Raw genomic sequence first — 25,476 nt, forward strand, 5'->3', positions numbered from 1 at the left:
TCTTGACTAATTTTCTGTTTCACTGCACCATTACCTTCACCTTTGGTTTTCTGTTTGATCTTTACTAATTGGTGGTCAAGATGTAGAATCTTACTTTAAATTATATATTTTCTAACTTTTCACAAATTTGTATATTAATTCTTTTGCAAATAATATTTTTCTATTTGTGTTTCTTACTAATTTTTGTGACCTGTTTCAAAAATTACCATTTTGGAATATTTTTTGCTCAGTTTCTTAAACCAATTGGGATTTTTTTCTCCTACTGTCTGGTATGTCATATGCGTATAATTGCTTCCCTCAGAATTACATTCTGCTTAAAAGCCTTGGGAAATGTGTACTAGTATGAATGTTGCCTGGTGTGGCTTGGTGTCACTCTACTCCAGGGTTTAGTCCTCAGCTTTGTAGATTATAAAACAATACAGGAACTTGATTTACCAAATCTTACGTTCCAACCCAACATTATATTGATTAAAAGAAAATCTCTAAGCCAGGTGCCAGTGGCTCATGCCTATAATCTCAGCAACTCAAAAAGCTAAGATTTGAGGATTGCAGTTTCAAACCAGCCCACGCAGGAAATTCCATGAGACTCTCTTAACCTCGAATTAGCCACCAAAAGTAGGGGCTCAAGTGGTAGAATGCCAGCCTTGAGTGAAAAACCTAAGGGATAGCACCTATGCCTTGAGTTCCACCCCAGTAGCCTCCCCCACCACACACACACACACACACACACACACACACACACACACACACACACACACACACACACACACACACACACACACACACACACACACACACACACACACACACACACACACACGCACACACACACACACACACACACACACACACACACACAGTCTTAATTGTTCCTCTCATTATAAATTTTTCCTTCCCTCGTTTTTTTCTCCTCTTCATGATACCTTGTTTTTTTGTATTTAACAGCTTTCTCTAGTCTTAGGAATTAGGACTCTCCTTAATGACTTTATTTCAGCTGAATTAGTCTTTGAAGGTCTCTTTCCACATATGAATTTAAGGGTATTCAATTCAAACATAATAATATTTTCACTTAGATTTTATTAGTGTTTAGTCTTTTGTGACATTTATATCTTCTTTTTACTGAGGTATTTAGGAATGAGTTGCACATACAGTTTCTCTTTACCTCCACCAATTTGCTTATATGCTAAAAATGAAGGGATTATTTTTTAATTTTATTTGTTTTCTTATTTATGTGTTATGGAGGAATTGAATCTAGAGCCTCATGCATGCTAGCCAAGCAATCTGCCACTCAACCACATTCCCAGCAGGAGATTATTTTATATAACCACATACAATTTAACATATAACACTTCAGACTTTATATTCAAATTTTACCAGTGGATCAAAAAATGAACAAATTTTGAGCAAATTTTGTTTCTGATTCAGGATCTTACCCAATGTCTCATACCACATTTAGCTTTGGTGTCTCTTTAGTCTCCATTTTGAAATAGCCACTAACTCATCCTTTTGATGGTAACTTCATTTTGTAGCTTTTATATACTATCTCTCAATTTATAATCCTATAGAATTCCCTCATCAGATTCAATGAAATTTTGATAGAAATTCCACATAGTGATTCTTTTGGCGTATATGTCATTAGATGAGATTACGTGTAATTTTGTCTCTGTTTTTGTGGTGTCAGATTTGATTATATACTATTACCAGTTTTTCTACTTTTAAGTTATTTTCCCTTTGAATTAATAGTAAGTAGTTTCATGACCAAAGCAACCCTTTTAAAGGTCTTAATACATTATATAATTTTTCTATTTCTATCTTCCCTATGAAGCTTCTATGTGTCATATTAAGATTAATGCCCAGTGTCCTTACTGTGGTCAATGGGAGGCCTTTAAATGTTTCTATAATTTTTCTAGGTAGTGATACATTATAAATTGAGACAACATGCATGTACACACACACGCACACACACACACACTGGGGATATAGGTGTCTGATGGGAAAATTCTACAAAGTGGAATGACCCTTACTACATGAATATTATTGTAAATAATATTCATTGTTAATAAAATAAAAATGAAAATTGTTTTTTACATACTTTTTTATTCTATTGATTTTATTGTTGGGATTCATGATTTAGAAATCACTGGCATGCTGTCCTGATTGCTGTTCATTTTCTACCCATTTCTTCGAGTCATTTTCTTTAGCTACCCTGGCCTTCATGCCATTCCCCAGATTATTAACATGCTCTTCTCCAGGACTCTTAACATTCCTTCTTTCCTTGCCTGAAATACTCGGACTTTGGCACTATTCTCTTACCTTACTCAGTTCTCAGTTCAAAAACTATGTTTTATCCTCTGTTAACCTAGATAAAGTACAACCACGTTATCTGTCTTCTCAACTACTTCCTCTTCCTTTTTTCTGTTAGCACTTTTTCTTGATAGGTATTTTTGTTATTATACTTACGTGTATCTGCCAATATACATTATTGGTCATTGAAAGTTGGTATCATTGTGATACATTATAATTTCAATTTGATATTTTTTAAGCTGCAAAAAATATTCCTTTCCCCACATGTTTGTAGAGGTTACTGTCTTGAGTTTTTGTAAACTTAAAAATCAGTTTGTTTCCATCAATTGTATTTTATGCTTTTCAGCTAATACCTTATGTCTTCCAAAGATCTAGTCAGCTAAAGATAACTTTAATTGTATAGATAATTAATAAGTGTTCAAATACTGCACTAGTGGAGTATCACATCTGAAATAGTGTCTAGCCACAGACATTGAATATTTATTATAGACAGTTAAATAGTTGCTTAATAGTTATTATAAAGTAGGCCTTGGGAGAGAACATAGTCTGATAATGAAGAACATGAGTTTGGAAGCACATTTAAATTTAAATTTCAGCCACTACTTGTTAGTGACTTAAATATCTCATGAGACTTACTTTTATCTTATGTAAGATGGATACTTCTAATTCTTAGGTAGCAAACATTAAATAAGATAGTAAATTCTTTATACATACATACATGTATGCATGTGTATATGTGTGCACATACATATATGTATGGGTGTGTGTATATATACACAGATGTGTATATGCATATATAGGTATAAAGAATATATAATTTTAATAATGCATTCTATATGGGATTTTGAAACTGTGAATTTGAAGCTGGTTTCAATCTTGCCTTCTAACAAATATCTTAATTCTGTATAGAATTTTTTCAATTAATTTGGTAGTACCAGTTATTAAAGATTGCTTAAATGTCTTCACTTTGACATTTAATCTTCTGAAGTCTGTAATTATTAGATGTTCCACCAAGAAATTTAAGAGTCAGTTGACTACTTGAAATGCATATTTCAGATTTTCTGTAGTGACTGGCTTACTATAATTATAGTTTTCACCAGTACTTCAAAGATACATATGACCTTTTCTATAATAAACATGAACATAGAATGAATGTGGAATTAGATCTTACTGGTTTATGAATTTGTGTTGTTTTAAACCATTCATTTTGGCGTCAGTGAGGATTGAGTACCCAAATCAGTGGATTGTTCAGATCAATTAACTTTTCTCTGTCAAATATGACAACTATATTCAAAGCCATTTCTTCACTTTTGGAATCTTACTAGACTTGTTTTGGTTGCTCAGTATTTTATATGGAACATTCTGCAAAGAATATTTTTGATGCTTGTGTGTCTTCACTGTGACCATCAGTTAAAACTTGCTGTGCATCTCTAATAATGTATAGAAGCATTTGTCCCTACAGTAAATAGCCTAAGCCTGCTGGATTTTCAGAATTTATTGTTAGTATTCATTTTACTACTTATGAGCTATTGGCTACTGCTTCTTAACTTCAATGTATTGCTGCCCAGAGCAGCCATCCATTTCTTTCTTATTTGTAGTCTTTATTTTGCTCTTGGCTATCAAGTTTTAAAGTCAATGAAATTTTGTTGACACCAAAATACATAATTCTCTAGTGAAGGAAACTTTGATTTGCATGTTCTTATTTGTTTATTTTTGGTAGGACTAATGGATGAATCAATATTCTTGGACATGGTAGACAGCTACACTCTATTTTTGTGGCACCTGTTCTTGACTCAAAAACTTTTTAAACATCTCCTTGTTTCTTTCAGGTGATTGTCCCAGTAGATAATGGATGTCTCATTTCTGTTTAGTCCACTTCAGATTTAACATAGTATATCTCTGCTTTTCAAATATTTCTTCTATTGTTATTTTCTGTCTTTGAAGAACCATACAAAAGAACACATTTATGCTTTCTAGTTATCATTCATTCTTATTTATTTAATTCTGATTTGCTTTTCATTTGGCTGTAATTTGGTAGTCTCGAGTTTTTTGTGATTGCAGATAACAGAAAACCTTTGCCACCTTCAAGTGTTGTAAGTTAGCATATGTTGGGATTGTAGGCAACAGTGGAAACTAAATTTTTTCAGATCTTAGGAAGAACTAAAGTTGTTCTGGTAATGCATTGGAAGTCAGGCTTAAAGACATAAACATTTTTAGATAATAGGACATAGTTCTGATGTCTGATTTGGGAATCAGATGCCCTTGCCTTCTTCTGTCTCCGTGCTTTCCCATTGTCATATTGATATCTTCTGTATTTGCTTCTACTGAGCAGAAGTAACTGTTCTCTTACTTTACAAATGATGTCATGGTTTCTGCTTACTTTACTCTCTTGTTATGTCTTCTACCTTGCTTTTGAACATTTGAATTGAATGTTTTGGCATGTAGACTTCCCAAAGAAGAGGATTTTTTTGTCTTGGCCAACATCCTTCAAGAAGACAAGGAACCTGTGGGAGAGAGCTTCAGTCTGATTGTTTATTTTGTATGTCAGTGGATGAAAGATGATAGCTTTTATATTTGAAGCCTACATTCTGTCAGCAGAAGTTAGGGAGTGGAATCCTCTAGTATATAATTTGCTTGATACAGAACTTCTTATATAGTTTGCTAATATTTTAGACTTTATGCAGGTTATAGTTATCAATGCACCAAGAATGCCGGGGGATGAGAGTAGTTTTATCCCATTGAAGAAAATCCTCTACCAACTCAGTTTCTTTCAGAGTACAAGATGACACTGGAAGAATTGAATCTATTAATGCACTGAAGCTAGTCATAGTAACAAACAAATACAAATCATGTTTCAATCAATCCCTAACACTAATGATCTAAGTAGAAGTATCTTCATTCCTAGACATAAATAAATACAACTTATTTCATAATCTATTGGCACATAAAGTCCATTATTCAATAAAAAAAACTACAAGACACAACAAAGAAAAAAGTAAAGCATCCCATAGAGAAGAAACAAGCAAACTAGATTCAGAAATGACCCATGTTCTTAGAGTATGAAATGGTCAATTTAAAGTAAGTGTGATATGGTTGACATGTTAGGGGCACAGTGGAAAAGATAAATGAATATGTACTATCTTTTAATGAAGATAAAAATTGCAAACAAATAAAATAAAAAAAAACATAGCAAGAGAAGACAAATGTTTGCAGCAAACTGATGAGCATTCCCTCTATCTATGAGAAAAGAAAAAGTTACCTTGGAAACAGGTTGTTAAAAATTGCAAGAACTGAAATAGATTATATAGATAGGTAATATATACACAAATATCCACATACACACACACACACACACACACACACACACACACACATATAATACACACATACATACATACATACATACATACATAGAAGTACACCATCCAAGAACAGCAAGACAATAGCAAATGGGCTTATATATAATTATTTGGCATCCCAGAAGAACTATGAATCATTCAGTAAACTATACTATGCTCTGGGTCATAGAAACATTTAAATGTTCTTCGGTCATAAGATAATTAAATATGAACAAAAAATACCCCCCAAAATTCTAAATATATGGAAATTAACACATTTCTCATTAGCCCACAGGTCACAGAACTCACAAAGAATTTAGTATTGAATGAAAATGAAACACAGGGGCAGGCACTGATGGATCATGTCTGTAATCCTAACTACTCAGGAGGCTGAAGATCACAGTTCAAAGCCATCCTGGGCAGGAAAATCCATGAGATTCTTACCGCCAGTTTAGGCACCAGAAAATCAGAAATGTCACTGTGGCTCAAAGTGGTGGAGTGTTAGTCTTGAGCAAAAGAGCCTAAGGACAGCACTTAGGCCCTGAGTTCAAACCCCATGACTGACAAAAAAAGAAACACCGCACATGTGGGATGCAAAGTCGTGGTGAGAAGAAAATGTATAGCATTATATGTTAGAAAACTATCTCCATTTAATCATTTAGGCTTCTATCAGAAGAAGATACAAAAACAAGAGCCACCTACCAAGAAGGTAAAGGCTATATACTACTAAAAATAATCAGTAGAATTGAGTACTGGAAATAGAGAAAACGGATGAAATCAAAAGGTAGTTCTCTAAAAGAGATTGGTGCATTTCTAGCCAGACTGCTCAAGGAAAAGGAATAGATGTACTTTACTAGTCATCTCTCAATGAAGTTGACAGTTAAGATTGAGCATCACAGCCACATTTGTGCATTTCTGTAATCCCTTTTACTCTAGTGCAGAGACAGAAGTAGGAGGCCAGTTTGGAAAAACTTAGCCAGATCATATTTCAAAAACAACAAATGAATGGCTGGGGGCATGGCTTAGCTGTACAGCACCTGATTGTCATGTAAAAGATCCTGTTCAGTTCCCAGTACCAAGATGCAGTATTTCATCTCAGAGTACTTGGTATATATTGCTATTGCCAGATATAGTAGGTAGGTTTCATTAAGTAGACCATGAAGAGACATAACACGGTTATTCAGGCAAGAAAAGAAATTTATTTACCAAACTGCTGCCCCCTCCGATGCCTGGTGGGGAGACTTGGCCAAAAAGGGGAGACCCACCCCTGGGCCAGGACTTATCTAGGCCAGGGACAGGAAGAGGTATGGCCAGGTGGGGGAAAGGTGTGGCAACACTGGATCTGAATGGACCTCAGGGTCTGGGATCTGTGGTCAGTTGGAAGGCCAGGGCACCCCAGGATGTAACCTTGCAGGAGGGGAAGGTGACTGCTTCCAGGTGTGCCAGTTACCTATGTAACAGATACTGGGTGGAAACTGGGTGGAATAGCTTATGTTTGAAATTACTCATAAAATGGAGTGTATACAATAAAAAATGAAATGAGAAGCAGAACAATTAATTCCTTTATTTTTAAATGAGGCAAGAATTTAAAAATTTGTCCATAAAGGAAATATTTTAGGATTAGGTCAGAGGAATTCTGTTATTTTTTAACTAGCTTTGCACACATTTCATAGGCATAAAATTATACAAATACTGTGTGAGGCTTTGGAAATATCATGCCCAAACTGTTTTCTTATTAATGTTGGTTACTTTATTCTTTTGGAATATCAGTAATATATAAAGTAGATACAGAGAAGTATAGAATGGTAAAATTGAACATTTATTATGGTATGTCAACCCCTGTGCAAGTGTTAAAATATAGTGTTCACATATAACAATAGTTTGTGGTTATTACTGTTGTACTTATAATCATTCTCATCTCTAATTGCATGTCAGTGCAACAGGTAAGTTCAATAGCAATAGCAAAGTAAATTGTTAGGTGGTTATTATTTCTTTATCATTAACATTGAAGTAAACTTGGATGCCACTGGATTGTAGCATATGATTGACATAGAGACATCATGAACAGGAAGTGAGAAAATAGGAGAGTTTTATAAATTGTGATCTAGTCTTGCTACCTTTTAAGAAGAATAATTGGAATTAATAATTGGAACAATAATTGGTCTTCCGGGGTCTGATTTTGAAGAGCTTTCATTAAGTGTCATTTGACATTTTTCTTTAAACATCAGAGAACCAAGGAAAAAGATTATTGAAAAAGTAAGATTTCTGAGGTAAGAAATAAAAAGCAAAGGGATCCATATCTCTACTTAAGTTTAAGTGTAGAAGCTGCTGACCCTAGTAAACTTTATGAAGTATTTCATTAAGAACCTAATGATGGGCAAGCACAGTTATAATCTTTAAAGTTCATATGTGAAATGGAACCAGATAATGTGAGGGGAAGGATAGAGTTGGGATGGAAGATGGGGAAAATGATGGGAAGGGTGATACTGATCGTGATACATTGTAACCTTAATCCCTGTGTACAATTACTTGAAGATAATAAGATATAGTCCAATTTCTGAAAACCAATTCCTTATCAAGCACTGTTGATTCTGTATACCTTCTAATTTGGTATGACTTTTGTTGTCATATCGACCGACTCTGATGAAAACACTTCTAAGAATATGGTTTCACTCTACCCATTATAAAAAGTATTATCGTAGATGGAATTCAATTATAAGCCTCAATCAACTTTGTATTGAAATGAATTCCTTTAGGCACAAGTATTACAATAATAATTACTGACATTACATTGATGTTAATAACATAATTCAGCTATACATGAAAGTAATTGATGAACAGATTTGAGTTAGAAACCCAGTTTGTGAATTTTCTGTTTAATCCACAGCACATTATTCAAATCTCTCCAAGGCTATTCTTTCATCTCTTAAATGAAGATAGAAACAGCCTTATGAGTAGTAGAGATTGTTTATAATATGCCTAACATATAGAACATGTTTACAAATTCTTATAGCTAGTGTTTTATTTTATTTTGGTAATTACAAGCTAATATCAGTAAGTTTATTGTATTCTGTGGTTCAAAACTTTTCCTTATAGAACTGATGTTTTATAGTATCTTTTAAACTAGCGTACTAACAGTTGAGAAGTAGATAGCACAGTGTTAAGAGCATGGAGTTGGATCAACTTGGATGTTACCTGCCCCGTGCATCACTTCCCTTGTCTTTAAAATGAATGTGAAACATTTCTTTCAGAAATGCTAGGAGATGTCTTTAAAAAGTTTAGAACAGTTGCTTACACTTAGTTTCGTGTGTCAGTTTTGTCTCCTTTAATAATTGGTTAAATTATTCATCATTTTTTAGGTGAATCTTGGGAGCAACCAGTACCTTTTCTCTGTCATAGTGGATCCTAAAGAAATGCCCTGCTTCTGTTTGCGCCATGATGTCGATGCCCTTCTCTGGCAACCTCGCTCTGGCAAACAAGATGATATGTGGGAACACATAGCAACCTTCAATGCTCTAGGTACAAAGTAGGCTCTTCACAGCATTTCCATTATGCCAAAAATTAGTCATCATTTTAAAGTTGGTTTCTTTTTTCTTTTTAATTTGAGAAGTTCTAATCATATTCAGATTGGTTTGTTCTACAATTTGATTCTTTATAGTATAGTTAATGGGGTGAGTACTGTTATAACATCAGGACAAATTTGTTCCTATGTTTGTACAAAAGATCACAGAATAGAAATGAAAATGATTATCTATAATTTTTTTTGTTTATTTTTGTCTGTCGTGAACTCAGACCCTGGGCTCTGTCCCTGTGGTCTATTGCTCAAGGCCAGCTCTCTACCATTTTAAGCCATAGCTCCACTTCTGGTTTTTGAGTAGTTAATTGGAGATAAGAGTCCCACGGGGACCTTTCTGTCCCAGCTAGCTTTGAACCATGATCCTCAGATCAGCCTCTTGAGTGGCCAGGATTATAGGCGTGAGCCACTGGTGCCCAGCTTGGTTATCTATAATTCTAATCAATTATTTGCTTATTTTAATTCTGTGAACTATACAGTGTTAGAATAGAAATGGGTCTTACAGTACCTTACATGGAATCTGAATTTAGATTTCTTCACAGTAATCTTCAAAAACATCATAGAACTGCTCTAAGGAGTCATTTTTCATTGAACATGAATGCGAAAGAGCCATTATAATGAATAAACTACAGAAAGTGGCAGTGAGTAGAAATTTGATAGAATAAAAGAAAAAGTACTGGTTTTAAAATTTGGGCTTGTGTTAGCTGGGCGCTGGTGGCTCGCCTGTTATCCTCGTTACTCAGGAAGCTGAGATCTGAGGATTGTGGTTCAAAGCCAGCCCAGGCAGGAAAGTCCTTGAGACTCTTTATCTCCAACAAACCACCAGAAAACTGGAAGTGGCACTGTGGCTCAAGTAGTAGAGTGCTAGCCTTGAGCTGAAGAGCTGAGGGACAGCACCCAGGCCCAGAGTTCAAGCTCTATGACCGACCAAAAAAAAAGAAAAAAGAAAAGAAAGAAAGAAGGAGAGAGAGAGAGAGAGAGAGAAAGACAGATATAGATAGAGGGTAAGATCTAGATTCCACATGATTCTATTAAGTTCTGCCCTTGGGAAAAGCCATGCAACACTCTCCTTTCTTCAACAGGAATTTTGGGCTTTAACTTTATATGTTTGTATTGTTTGGGAGAAACTTTTTACATGAGCTAGCCACAGTTACTACTTAATTGAGAAGATATTTTAAACTAGTAGCAGGAAGTAAAATTATATATTTTAATGCTCCATGAACACAACCCTAGCTGTAGAGATTTGTCACTTATCCTTTATTAATTAATAATATAATTCAGGGTTTTTTTGTTTTGTTTTTGTTTTGGTTCTGGTCCTGGGGCTTGAACTCAGGGCCTGGACAATGTCCCTGAGCTTTATTGCTCATGGCTAGTACTCTACCACTTGAACCACAGCTCCACTTCTGGCATTTTTGGTAGTTAACTGGAAATAAGAGTTTCATGGACTTTATTACTCACGCTGGCTTCAAACCATGATCCTCAGATCTCTACCTCCTTAGTAGCTAGGATTACAGGCATGAGCCACTGACACCTGGTTTATGATTCCATTTTCAATGGATTATTGGCCTGAAATGCAAAGTTGCATTGATCTATTTACAAATAGTTTCTAGCCTCTCTAATTTCTATTCGTTTAATTCATTCTTCCTTCAGTAAGTAAAATGTTGGATAATGTAACTTCTTGATGCTCAGATCCTCCATGTGTATGCACAAACCCTCATATTTCAGTGGACTTCTTTTTTTCTTTTCTTTTCTTTTTTTGGTACTGGGGGTCAAACTCAGGAAGTTGCACTTGCTAGGCAAGCAATTGCCACAGAGCTATATCCCAGCCCTCAGTGGACTTCTACTAAGCTTGAGACTTAAATCAACTTTATATTACCAATGGACATAATATCTCACACAAGTACATATGCAAATAGGTATCAACATCTCCATTACTCTTCCTTTCTCAAACCCCAATTAACATTTAGTATTAACATTTCATATTATTTTCTCATGTGCTCCATAGCTTTGCCCATTTATTGATGGGAGCTCAATTTTCACTGGTGGTCCCTTTTTTTATATCACATGTCATAGCATTCAGTAATCATGTCCCACTCTGAAAATCCTAATGTATTTCACAAGTGACAATTTTAAAATATGCGTATGATTTAAGATAAATTGCAGTTTAAGGCTTGGCTTAAAGCACAAAACCCTATCTGAAAAACAACCTAGAATCAAAAGAACTAGGTGTGTGACTAAAAAGCCCAGCAGGGATAAGATGGAGTTTGTTTTCCACTACTGCTAAAACAGAAAACTTACAAACATCACAGGCTTGCTGAGAGAACTCACTGTGAATACCTTTAGAGATAGTGTTTCAGACCTTCATAATAAGCACAAATAATGTTACATCTAATATAGTAAATATGAGATAATTTTGGTCATATCCTATGACCATGAGAGGAAACATTCTGTGATGCTCTTGTTACTCATCCACCTACATATTAAATTGGGATTTAAGGATCTTTTAACATGTATTTTTAGTCTTTTAGATTTCAGAATTTTAGTATTTTAATTATTTGTGGAAATTAAATGTAACTATCTTGTACATTTCTTAAAGAGACAAAGCTTGTTTTGTTCCTATATTAACATGTAGTGTAGCATCAATTAAAAGAAACAGATTATGAGTAATCATTAATGGTTCTGAAGTCAACCATCATTGAGTGTTTATGGTATACATGTATATATTTTACTGAGGATTTTAATTCTAATAGAAATTAGGAAGTTATAATCAAAGTTTTGAAATATTAAATATTAAATCATGTTTTCTCGTATGTAAATTATAGTTCTTCTTTTGTTCATATTATGTTTTCGGCAGGTTATGTGCAAGCATCAAAGAGAGACAAAAAATTTTTTGCCTGTGCTCCAAATTACTCCTATGCTGCCCTTTGTGAGTGCCTTCGCCGAGTATTCATCTATCGCCAGCCTGCTCCCATGTCTACTGTGCTCTACAACAGAAAGGAAGGCAGGCATGTAGGGCAGGTTGCTAAGCAGCAAGTTGCAAGCCTAGAGACCAATGATCCTATTTTAGGCTTTCAGGCAACAAATGAGAGATTATTCGTTCTCACGACCAAAAACCTCTTTTTAATAAAAGTAAATGCAGAGAATTAACTTCTTCAACATGTTAGCAGGCTATAATAGAAAGCATTCATTGGTACCTAGAGGATTAAGCAGTTGTACTGTGTAACTTGTTACGTTTTCATGTGTTAAATAAAAATATCTTGAATGAATTTTTATTTTTTAAATGATATTAGAAATATAGTTAAAAGATTATGATTCTGTAAAAGCTGTAAAATGAAGCTACAGATTTGGGAAATATTGGCTTCTATAAAAAACATAAAGATAGTATTGGCTAGTGTAATTATTTTTAAAATATAGAGGCTAGAATCTTTTATATGAAACATGTACAGTTTAGTGTTTAAAAATAAAAATATTTATCATATACTTAATATATTTGTTCATTGATTATATTGTTATAGTCTATCGTCTATCCCTATAGAATAGGTTAGGTGATAATTAAAATGTTCAATATTATAAATTCTAAAGTTAACAGAATAATTTAGTCTACATAAAGGAGGATTTGCAAAGGTATAGCAGGTCAGCATTTACTGAAAACCAGTAATTGCTTTTCAAATTAATCGTAGCTTTATTTGATTTTTTAAAATCTATTCTGCCGCAAATATGATAAGGTTATACATAGAAACTATTTGGTTCTAAGATACCTTTTGCATATTTGGGCAGATATTTGACTGAACCAATATTTGATTAGAAAATTCAGTTTCTGACTGAATGTAAATTTAATTTTGATGGATTTTAATATTAGAACACCTGAGGGTTTGGGTCCTAAAACAGCAAAAATAACTAGTTTTAGAAAAGAAGGACAACAATCTTGAGGGACAAGAAAAAGAAAAAAAACAAGGATTTTGCATGCTCTAAACCCTGTGGTAGGGCTAAGGATGTAACCCAGCGTTACAGCGGTAGAACACTTGCCTGGGATGCACAGAGACATGGGTACAATCCACAGGAATGCAATAAGAAGTAAGAAACTCTATGTCAGTATCTTGAAATGTATATGGCCTAAAAATAATATGGATTTCCCCTTCATTTAGAGTAAAAGACTTGTAATTTAGGTTCATTATTGAATGATCCCATAAATTTACTTTTATTTTCCCTTCCTAGTAGCAAAGAAGTTCCTTTTAACTTTGTCACAGAACAGTTGTGTACTTAAATGTATGTAGAAATTTTTCCTACACACTGAACAAGCACTCAATTTTTCAACCAACACCAATGGAGCACCTTAAAGTGCAGTCTTAGGTCCAGGTCCTACAACTATCAGCAGCAGGACTGGAAAATTTCTACTGAGCCAGACTAAGAATGTTTTACTACATTGGTAATTTGGAGAAGAAAAGTACAAGTTTTCCCTGTGGAGTTGGGATGTCCTTACTTTGTCTTAGTGTCCATGTGTTTTTGCTCACTTTCCTGGAAGCTGCCATGTGTTTGACTATCTGAAATCTCTTAGACTCTCTCTCTCTGGGTTCATAAAGAGAATTTATTACATAAGGACCAGCAGTTTTCCACTTCGGTTTATACCCAAGAAAAGTAAAAGCCTGCACATAAATATTTGTAGTAGCCTTATGGCTAATATAACTAGAATGTATAAATAACTCGAATACCCATGATTAATGAATAAATAAATTGTGGCATCCTCAGCATGGATGAACCTTGAAAACAACATGCTAAATTAAGCCAGTCTCACTAGGCCATATTAAGTAGGATTCTATTTTAATGAAAAGGAGTAGCAGGTAACAGACAAAGTCTTAGCTAAGAGCTGAGAGGAAATGGGAGATGATTGAAACTGATTGGCTTGATAAATTTACAATGCCATGATTGTACTAAAACACACTTAAATTATACATAGTTGGATTGTGAAATATGTAGATTATAGTTTAAGAAAGCCCTATAGAAATATGCTAAGTATGCACTCATTTATTTTTAAAAACATTAGAGTTACTTTTGCTTTCAGTTTGTTTAAATAGCCTATTTTAAAAATCATCTTTAATTGTATAAAGGAGTTGCCATTTAACTAAGCTGTCCATGAATACAATGCATCTTGATCAGTTTAACTCCTCTCACCATTCTCATCCCTCCACTAGCTCACCCTGTCCCTTACTTTTCTTAATTTTGTAGTACATACAGTGAATTCTTGGAGAGGAGGCTCAGGTGATAGAGCACTAGCCAATGAATGGAAGTGTTAAATAGCTTATTTTTAGGAAATTTGAATTTTAGAGTAGGTAACTTGTGAAGGTCACATTGTTCAAATAGTTTTATTGAGGGGAGCTGATCAAATGAGATGGTTGGCAGTACTTTTGCTGAAACCTCTTAAATGGAGATTTTTTTTCCCTGTAAAATTATTTAAACAAAATCATCTTTCTTGTTTTTGTTTACTTGCCATTTTCTACTGATGTGAAATTAGAGAAAGTGATCAGCATTTTTGTTCTTGGTAATATAGAGTCATTGAAAACTGCCGAGTACTCTACATTTCTTGTTTCGAAGCAGTCTCCAAAATTGATGTTAAATATATTCTTCTTTTAAGTGTGCTGTTAAGTGGTTGCTAGCTAATGAGAACAGCCTTTGCTAACATTTTGAAGTCTAGTTGAATATCACTGCCGTTGGCCTAGGAGAATCACCTCCAACTGTGTATGAGGATATGGGGCTGTATAGGGCCTTGGGACACGGAGAAAGCTTTAGTGGAAATATTGACATTTTAATCTAGAACTCATTTTCTTTCTCTGCCTTCCTTTGTTTCTTTCTTTCTTTCTTTCTTTCTTCCTTCCTTCCTTCCTTCCTTCCTTTCTTCCTTCCTTCCTTTCCTTTCTTTCTTGCCTTTTCTCTGCTTTTGGTTGTTCCCATTTGCTCTCCTACCTCTCATGTTTCCTCTGTGTTGTTCTCCTTTCCTCTCTTCCACAACCCCACTTTAGGCAAAATTTCCCTTAGTCCAGACACCCATCCACCATAAACCTGGTTGGAAATGGCAAAGATCTCATCACTAATATAAAAATAGTGAAATATCCATTTGCCTGCTGATAAAATAACATTGCTTCCTTAATACATTAAAAAGAGATTTATTTGTTTATACCTTTGTATCAACATCATGACAAAAAAAAAAGCTAGGAAATAAATATTTCTCTTACTGTAGGTGAAGATCTTAGATGATGAGAGATGCTTGGCTTCTCAGCAGAGTATAGAAAAGTGGTTTGAAAGAGGTTGAGATCAAAAGGGTAGGTCTCATAATTAACCCAGTCAGCTTTGTTTACCATTCTTCTACATGCTGGAGGAAACTATGCTTCTTTCTGTTGTAAATGATTGTAGACATTGTGTGTGTGTAACAGGACTGGGGAAATAACTGATCTTTTATTACTTGCTAGAATTATTTCTTTTAGAAAAGTCTTATGCCTTTTAGTTATAAACAGCAATGAGTCTCCACAAATACAACAGTTTTTTTTTTCCTTTGTACATAACAAATAAGCATAGTATCTTAGGAACTTGCCTTTGTTGTAGACCTGCAGGGAGGTGGGTTTTTTGTTGTCGATGTTGTTTTTGTTTTTTCAGCTGAGTTCCTAGCACTCAGCAAATACTGTTTAGTGGTTTTCTATTTGTTTGGCCTTTTTTTCCCCTGCAGTGTTGAGGATTGAACACAAGGGCTTGCTCCCTCTAATTAAGTGCTCTCTGCCTTTGAGACACAACCCCAGACAATAAATGATAGAATTACTACTTTTATTCCATTTAAGTCTTAAAAAGTGACACTGTTCAGAGGTTCAGATACAAGAAGAAAAATTTAATTCTGTGAAATTCTGAGCTCCTTTTGATTAGGAAAGGTTTTTTTCATCTTCGAATCTACAGATACTAACATACAGTAGATGTTCCATAAACATTTGATAAATAATAGTGTCACTGGAAAAAAATAAGCACAGAAGCAGGAAGTTGTGGGAAGGTATGTGAGTCAGCTACTATCTCTGTTGGGCTAGAACAGCATTTCTTAGCCTCATCAATCCTGAGATGAGATGTTGACTTGGGTAATTCCTGGTTGAGAGGCATCATCCTGGATGGATCTGTTTTATAAGGTATTTAAGCAGCATCAGTACAATGTTTCTTCCATTGTTAAAACCAGATACCTTCAGGTGTTGCTAATAACTTGGAGTAAATCACTGATAGCTGAGAACCATTGCGATAGAATGTTGTGGTTGTAAGAAGAGTAAAGGTTGAAACAGTAGGTTGTGCGTAAATGGGGTAAGGCCTTAGGTGGCAGTTTAAAATTTTAAGAGTTTACTTTGAAGATAGGGAACTGTAAGGAGTTTGCAAGTAGGAAGTAATGATAATGAAATGGTACTCAGAAGGATTCGTCTAAACGGGAAGTACAGCTCGGTGGTAGAACTCTTGCCTAACATTTGCGGAGTGCTGGATTTGAGTCCCAGCATTGGAAAAAATCAGTTTGAAAGGTTATTTCTGTAAAATATATGGACAACAGAGAAAATGAAGTCATGATACCAGCCACAGCAATGGACTTGACAAAAAACAGCTGGAATAATGACTGGTGGTCAAAAAGAGGACCGGCAGACATTAGAGAATGAGGACAAGGAAGGAAGAAAATGGGGTGCAAACTTCTCTTGGATCCTACATTCAGAACTAGGAAGATGTAGAAGGAATACATTGTTCTTAATTGAAGTCATTCTGTGTTGGAAAATTCAATCTTTTACAGTTCTTTGAAAACTTCACATTATGGAAAGAGAAGAACCCTCCTTTCAAATTGAAATGTAAAATCCCTTGAGATCTTGAAACAGAAGATAAATATATCTTAAATTTACAATTATTTAATGGCAGGTTAAAATGTTTGTTGTAAATTATATAGGAGATAGCACTTAAGCTTTTTATTTCTTGAAGATAATAACATCAACTAATATATAGGTAGCATCGGCTATGTACAGCCACTATTGGGGTGCTTTATGTGTTACTTCTATTTTCATACAAACCCTATTTGTAGAAAAGAAAACTGACACAGAGTGGGTAAGCAACCTGAGGTGAACAGGGAGTGGCAGGGCTTGGGTTTAAACCCATACAGTCTGGACTGTTGGACTCTTCTGAGATCCCAGCCACCATTTAGATCTGCTTTTCCCACACAGTAACTTACTCACTTCATTGCTGAGAATCACATGTCTATGTGTATGCTAGACAAGCGTTGAGCTATGTTCCCAGTCCATGTCTACATTTTGATGATTGTGATGATGATTTAAATCATGCACATCCCAAGTCTCAAGAATAGCAAGTAGATACAGCTGGGGCAAAAATGGATTTCTCATTCACTGCTTCTATTTTGCTTCTTTGCTAACTTTTACTGCAGTGATTAGTCAGTATCTTCAGAGACAAAGATTTTGGGAAAGGTGTAATTAAAAATTTCAGATTAAAGGGAAAACTTGGTTTATGATTTTAGACACTCATGATTTCACCCTATGCTTCGTGGGATAGGGTGCGATGATCACCACTGAGATATCCAAATCGCTGTTTTTGAGTCCCTTTCTAATGAATGCTTTTTAAAATGACTTTCTTTGTGACCTGAGTGACTCCAGCTGTGGGATAATTCTAATTAGGCCTAAAAGGGTTATTAGGACTCTGAACAATGAAAAGGAAAACCAACCTTCAGCTGTTCTCAGACAACATTCCTTCAGGCAATGTGTCCTTCATAGTTTTTTACTTTTTTCCCCAAGTCGTGATCCATTAAAAAAAAGTTTCAATTGATTGTTCTTAATGAATCATTTCAACTTTGGTTGAATCTTGGTCAAAAAGCACTTGTTTTCTTACTCAAAGAACTTGCTTTACATATAACAGCCTACTGAGCTCCCTTCTCTCCCCAGTGTCTATGAGTCATTTACAAAGCAGAAAAGCCTGCTGACCTGTTTGCCAAATCTGCCTACTGTGGAGTTGGCCACAGTGACAGATTTTTTAGACGAGTGAACTTCTCTGCTAGGGATCTAACCAGTAGCTTCATTGCTTCCTGGTAGGACTTTGATGATTCATAAGGACTGACTCATTGAAGAGAGAAAAAGGAGTGATGGGAGCCATCTGTCCCTTAGCAAATGTGCTCAATGTGGCTTACCAAGTATCCGTCCTTGGTCTAGGAGCAGTGAGAAAGCAGAAATACGAACTTTCCAAACTGATGTGCAATTAGCAAGTCTAATCAGTTCAAAATCATCAAGCACCAAATGTAATGAGTTAAGTCAGAAATGGTTGCTTTTAACAAACAGGAAAATTCAGCACTGCCATATGCAGTTAAGGTTGTTTAGAGCAATTTTGAAGTTACATTCTCTAATTTTCTGTAAGAATTGTAGTTAAAAGCACATACACACACACCTATTATACATTGATATTCCATTTTACCCCCAAAAGAGTCACGTGTTAAAGATAGCATGCTTGGACTAGGGATGTAACTCAATGTAGGGTGTTTGTCTATCATGAGCAAAGTCTTGAGCACTACAAAATAAAAAAAAAAAATCGTATTCTTTAGATAGCACTACCTTTCTGGGTTTGTCCACTGAATCCTTCAGAATCCTTTTCACCCAAGGAATCCTTGAGACATTATTAACTTGGTATGGTTATTGTTATAGTAGTTTTCTAATATAGCATATTATGAATGTAGCAAAACACTACAAACTGAGTTGCTTTAAGCAAATCAAACTGATTATCTTCAAATTCTCAGGTGAGGATTCCAAAATGCGTCTTCAAGGATCAGGATCACGGCATCATACTGTTAGGAACCTTTAAGGGAGAGCCCTTGTTTTATGTCTTTTTCAGCCTCCACAGGCTGCTTGCATTCCTTGCCTCCCTTGCACTTCTACCTCAAAGCCAGCAGTGGCTGCTTGGATTTTATGCAGACTACATTCTTCTGATATCTACACATTTGTCACCCTCTTCCACTCTTTAGTGCCCATCTGATTAATTCAGACCTCTAGGTGTCTACACATTTTAAAGTTAACACATTAGTAATCTCAATTCCATCTCCAGCCTAATGTTTCCTTTCCCGGTATTAAAATATCACAGATTCTAGGAATTAAGATGTGGAAATGTTTTGTAGGATGCTTATTCTGTCTGCTTCTGGTATCAGTGGTCTGTTACTTGGAATATATAAAATCTTAAATCAGTACTATAGGTTGAAGCTTTTAGAATCATCTCAATTTAATGGCTTCTTTCTGTGATACAAATGGATACAGAAAGATACAGATATATCTATCTTAAAAGCAATTACTACCTCAAATCCTGTTTGAAACTAGACAGTATAAACTAAGTAGAAATATTTATTATTGTTATGACAGAAATTCACAAATGAAGATATCATAAATGAATAGTAAAAACTTGAATATAATTCTCAAATAGAAAAATATAAAACAAAAACCAATGATGGCTTCTACTGGCAGAAAAAAATATGGCAGGTTATGCACCTTTCAAAATAATTTTTGGAAGACAGAAACATGTTGATAATAAGGAGGCAGAAGCAAACAAGAGTTATCATATACTGTGAGAAGGCTACTGGAAGGATAGGAATGAGTTAGCAAAATGAAATTCCGTGCTAACTCTGGGCTCAGATTCAACCAGGTGGGGAAATAAATGAGGCTGAAATTGGAGGGATTTTAATTAAATGTCTACATGGGTTTAAATGTCTGTGCATGGAATAACTATACCTCGGGGCTCCTTTTCCTCACTCTGCTACAGATCACAAGGATGTGGTATTCTCTAAAGCATAAAAAGTGTTGCCTTTTTTTTTTATATTTAAAAACAACAACAACAACAAAAATCACCCAGAACTGTTTGGCTGAAATCAAGTAAGTTTTCTTGGTGAGATTGTAGGAGTTCTGAGAAAATGAATTCTCATTTTTTCAACTTGGGCAGATTTGTAGCCACACAGATGGTTTTCAGTTGACTCACAAGTACATTATAGTAATAGGCTTGGCCTGAATTTGACTAGACTTCCCAGCCTCTCCCCACCTCCTTGCAAAGAAAAAAAAAATACTTTATTTTCCCCAGAAAATGAGTTGTTCAGAAAAGAAGCTAAGATTTCTAATGTCAGAAAAAATTATGCGTGACAAATTACCATTTGTTTTAAACAAAACTGATGGCTTGTGGTGTTGAAAGTAGTGGTTAAGATTAGCAAAACAATTTCCTAGAACTAAGGGGAAACTATAAATAAAAATTATGAGGAAGGAAGGGGTAGGAGTTAGAGTAAGTGAAATGATCATGAAGGTCACATGGGGCTCATACCTACATTCCCAGCTTCTTGGAGGGGCAACAGAAATAGGAAGATCATTGTCTGAGGCCAACTGAGGCAAAAAAATAATAAAATAATAGGGTCCTCTCAAAACCCAAGCTGGGAATAATGTTTTATACCTTTAATTCCAGCCAACTGGGTGTCAGCGGTAGGAATATGGCAGTCTTAGGCCAGCTGTGACACAAAGCTATAGACTCCACCTAAAAAATAACTAAAACGAAAAGGTCTGGGGACATGGTTGAAGTTGTGCTAGAGTGCTACTTGAGTTCAAATCCTATAACAATAATAACAGTAAAAAACTATTAGCTACGTCACTATGCCTATGCCACAGGAGGCCACTAAATCTTCAACCGACTAAACACACACATACATGGATGATTTTTTTCATAAAGCAGTCCACACAAGAGGCTCTATTTATGCTATGATACAGTTTAATAGGAAGAAGTTGATCTCAGTCATTGCAGTAACAATGGTAACATAAACTGTCCAGCCATTGTTAATAGAATTGAAAGTAAGGGTGAAGAGTGCAGGCAGAGGATGCAATGTTGATTCCCATGGGTGATAAATTTGGAAAAGGATGGTCTAAGGGAATTTCATCTACATTTGAACTGCTAATGTTACAGCAGCATCAACTGTCTTATAAAAAGGGAGGAGGGCTATAAGTGACAGACACACTTGCATAAACCAAGAATAATGCTAGACCTTAGAGAGACAGCCAGAATTTGAGCACCGCTGGCATACTTGCAGGTTACTGTATTTCTCCATCTGCCTTACTTCACTGGGTTACATCCTAATAACCTCATGATCTATAAGTTGGAAAAATAGCCTCAGACTGGCCTTCAGATATACTTAACTGGTCCTGTGCCCATTCTTTGCAATTGTTGTAACTGTGGGAGTAAAGCACTCCCAACAGCTCAGGTGGGACATGGCAATTCAGCTGTTAACAGATTGCAGGAAGCCAAAGTCAAAGAGAAAATTTTGACTCTCACAAACAAATTACGTTAATACAAATACAAAGAGTACAAAAAAAGACCATAAATCAAGAATTTATGAAACTCTCAGCTCCGTGGAAAACAACCAAAACAATGGAATATCTGGGGCTTTCTTAGCCTGTCAGGCTCTGCAGCTCAGAATAAGTGAACACATGTTCTGCTGGTGTTCAAGAAGAGAAATTTCCTACACTACTCAACTTTATAAACCCATATAAGTAAATTATAGGCTAACAGCTTTCTAATCACAAATCCAATAAATTTGTAGCAAAAGTTAGCCTTCAGCTCTCTATATAACAGTTCACTTTTCCACCTTACCACTTAACCACTCTGCCCGTCTCCATAACATATGCTTCTCCTGTGTACTTTTTACTTGTCTTCAGGTTCTGCTTTTTGCTTGCAGCAACTTATCACATAAACTCATCTGTGCCAAAGCATTGCATTACCCAGGTAACAGAGCTCATTGTTGACTACCTAGAATAAATCTCCCTCTTATCCAAATTCTGTCTCCCAGGGCAGAATTACTTTCCTCTAAAATGCCAGTGTTTTTCATTAACATGCTTGATCCTTCAGGTTATTAGGTTTATGGCAGCCCCATTAAGCAGAACAATAATGATTTATGGAAGAAGTGAGACCAGAATCTTTGTTTTGTTTAATAAAAAAGGTTCACAAAATGCAGCCAGGATTTTAAATCCTGTAGTTTTTCATTAACGCCAGGGTCTGGGTGTGATTCAGATTGTCTCCTTGTTTTAATTCCCAGAAGAGTTTGAGTCTGACATTGTTCCTCAAGATCAGCAAGCTGTAAAGGATAGCTGTGATGTTGAAACCTCTGCTGAGAAACAGCAGTGGTTAGGACCCAGATAGACCTGGATAAAACTTTCAAGTCTGCTCTATTTTGTTTTTATTTTTTCTGCTGGTCCTCGGGCTTGAACTCAGGGCCTGTATAGTCCCTAAGCTTTTTTTCCTCAAGACTAGTGCTCTACCACTTGAGCCACAACTCCACTTACAGTTTTTTTGGTGGTTAGTTGGAGATAAGAGCCTCATGGACTTTTCTGTTTGGCCTGGCTTCAAACTGTGATTCTCAGATCTCAGTAGCTTGGATTATAGGCCCCCAGCCTCAAGTCTGCTCTTTAAAATCCTTGTCATTTAACTGCCATGAATTTTCCTCAGCCATGAAACTAGGTGATCATACCTTGCTTGTGTGTTGCACAAGCTGAGCAAGATGCTGAATGAATCATTCTGCCAGATTCTTAGTGTCTCTAGCCTGATGTGTTGCCTTTTCTGTGTTCTACTCTGGGTCACAAATGGATGAACCCAAGCTACAGTTTCACAGCTTCCAACTAGAGTTAATCGGTAGCTATTGGTGGGGAATTAGAGGAGAGGGAGAGCAAATGGCCCAGGGACTCTCCACTCCATCACCTTCAGTGATATATCTGTCAACATCCTGTCAATTTCATTCATGGCCCTGTTCCTGCTTGCCGGGGAACAATGATGTCAGCCTCTACCCGATGACCCAGTCTCCTGGGCTCTGTGGCCAAATAGTAATTCTAAATTTCTGTTCAGTAATTTCGTCCTTGCTTCAAGTCCCTTTTTTGATTCCTCATCTCTTTTATTAACCATGAAGTCAATAATATCCCTTAAATTAATTCTGTTTTTAATACCCAAGCAGTTATGCTTCTTAGTTAGCTCCTGACTGGTATAACCACTTAGCATATCAGTATCATCTAGTAGGCATTTGTTTTGATTTGTTCAGACTGCTTAAACTCATACTTTAAGATTATATGTTATCAGTTCTTGGCCTTTTGCCTAAGATCAAGTATGAAGATTATATGTTATGGAAAAACAGAGCTAGGCAGTAAAATGGTTAAAAAAATATAGTCAAGAATCATTGTCATAGAAGAAAAGGGACTTTGGTATAGAATTGGGCTCAATTTTATTCCATGGCATAAGCAAGAGAAGATTTATATCTAAGAAACAGACTAGAGAATAGTCAATGGATGAAAAGTTACTGACAAGGATCTTATGAGATCTAAAGAATTTACTGCCTATCTATCTTTCTTTCACTTGCCATCCATTTTCCTACATAAGTCTGGCTAAGTTGCCTGTAGTTGTAACAAGTATGTTTAAGCAAGAATTCACTTTTTTCTAATGTTACTAATAATTTGGCAATCATAAGTGATTGAATTGCCTGCAGAAAAAAATGTGGTAGGGATAAAAGTGACTGAGTCATAGTATGTGTGTCTTCAATTTAAAGGACAAACTAAAGAAATAGGGCACATGCCCTAAATAATTAAAACTAGCAGAGATACAGCTAATCAGAACACCTCTTAACAGCAATAAGTGGGTTGTGGGTTGCCAAATGATGCTCAGGATTGAAAAATGATTTCACTAGTACTCCAACTACCCACAACTGGCTCTTGATAATTCTTTATCGGGCAGAAAACAGACTGCATATTATTTATCTTTCATTCCCAAAGCCTAGTACAAGCCTCATCGAGTTGTGGATTCTTGATGAAAATCTGTTGAATGAAGAAAAAGAACCTCAAGATATTGGTAACTCCATTGTTTGGTCTATGTCAAGATGATAGCCATTATCACTCTATTGGGCAGAGAGCAGTTAGGTAAACAGGACCTATATTAGGTATTTTACAGATGGGAATTATTACAGGGGAATGTCACACAAGTTGTAAAAGGTGACAGTGTACCAAAGAAATTCTGAGATAAGCCAGGGGTCATGTCTCCAAGAATCCATCCCACCATTGTCCTTTAGGGCTGTAGAAAAAAATGAGCAGGTTTGAGGTTGCCCTGCAGCTCAAAAGAGAAGTCCTAAAGAGTGGATGGTTAGAACTTGGAAGAGAGACAGCTGTTGCTACTTCTGAAGGCTTACAAGAAGACACTACTAACATTTGGCTAGCTTCCTTATAGCCCAGTGTTCTTCAATAAGGGATCATTTTGCTCTCTACTGGACATTGGCAATGGTAATTTATTTTAGTGGTCACAATTTGGGTGGAGAATATTATTGGCATCTATAGTGGTAGAGACCAAGGATCCCAATTAGCATCTTACAAAACAAAGGAAAACCCTCAATAACATATAGTTATCTAACCCAAAATGTCAGCAGTAAACAGTATGAGTAACTTTGCTTTCTGGGAAACTAAATGAAGTCAGATGACAAGGTGATCTTGGTAGTTGCCAGAGTCCTAACCCAGGACTAGGACTCTGAGTTAAAACTAAGTGACTACATTTGGCACTTAGCCCCAATCCATGTAAATGACAGCCCCAAGCATCCGTCTAAAATGAGTTTGTTCCTGGATACAGAAATAATTTGATTGTCCACAGGACTAACCAAATATGACAAGTGGGAAAGATAAGCCAACATAATTAATTTTCAAAAGCAAATGCACACTTGCATTTGAGATTCTTTTGGTGTTAGGTTATATGGTGGGATAGTTAGTGAAACAATTTGTCAGGATCTGTTGAATGATGGGTAGCATACATAGAATTCATTTTGAGTCCTTGTGAGGCATCTCGGGGTTTAGAGCTATCATCTCTGTCTTGATAGAGGTAGAGACAGGCCATTCTTATTGATGATCAGGAGAAATGGACAGCTGTATGGATGCCTAACAATTTATCACTATCAAATTATATTGGATGTCATCATAGCTGAAAGATTTCTATGAATCTGTCATTTCTATGAATCTGTTATATATTTGTTTGGTTGCTACTTTAATACTCTCCTTTAAAACTTAATGTCTTAACACTGATTGCTGCTAGATTGTAATCCTATTACTTTAGAAACATATCCTGAGGATGATGATTTGAAGGCCAGGGTGGCATGCACCTGTCATCTCAGTCATCACAGGAAGACAAAAATGGATAGATTTGTGGCCCAAGTATATGTGGGTAGAAAGTAAGACCCTATCT

The 25,476-nt window shown here is 35.7% G+C and overlaps 1 protein-coding gene across 1 annotated transcript in view; it reads left to right on the forward strand.

Annotated features, from left to right (window-relative positions):
- Nudcd1 (NudC domain containing 1) overlaps positions 1-12,704 on the forward strand; it is a 45,518-nt gene extending 32,814 nt beyond the window's left edge. The window contains exons 9-10 of the mRNA XM_042673105.1: positions 9,002-9,161; positions 12,071-12,704. Coding sequence (XP_042529039.1) covers positions 9,002-9,161; positions 12,071-12,363 — 453 coding nt within the window. The 3' untranslated portion in view covers positions 12,364-12,704. The remainder of the gene's footprint in view (positions 1-9,001; positions 9,162-12,070) is intronic.
- Positions 12,705-25,476: the final 12,772 nt, after the last annotated feature.

Source organism: Dipodomys spectabilis, unplaced genomic scaffold (assembly GCF_019054845.1).
Source record: "Dipodomys spectabilis isolate Male_0828 unplaced genomic scaffold, ASM1905484v1 ptg000783l, whole genome shotgun sequence".
In the NCBI taxonomy this organism is placed as follows: domain Eukaryota; kingdom Metazoa; phylum Chordata; class Mammalia; order Rodentia; family Heteromyidae; genus Dipodomys; species Dipodomys spectabilis.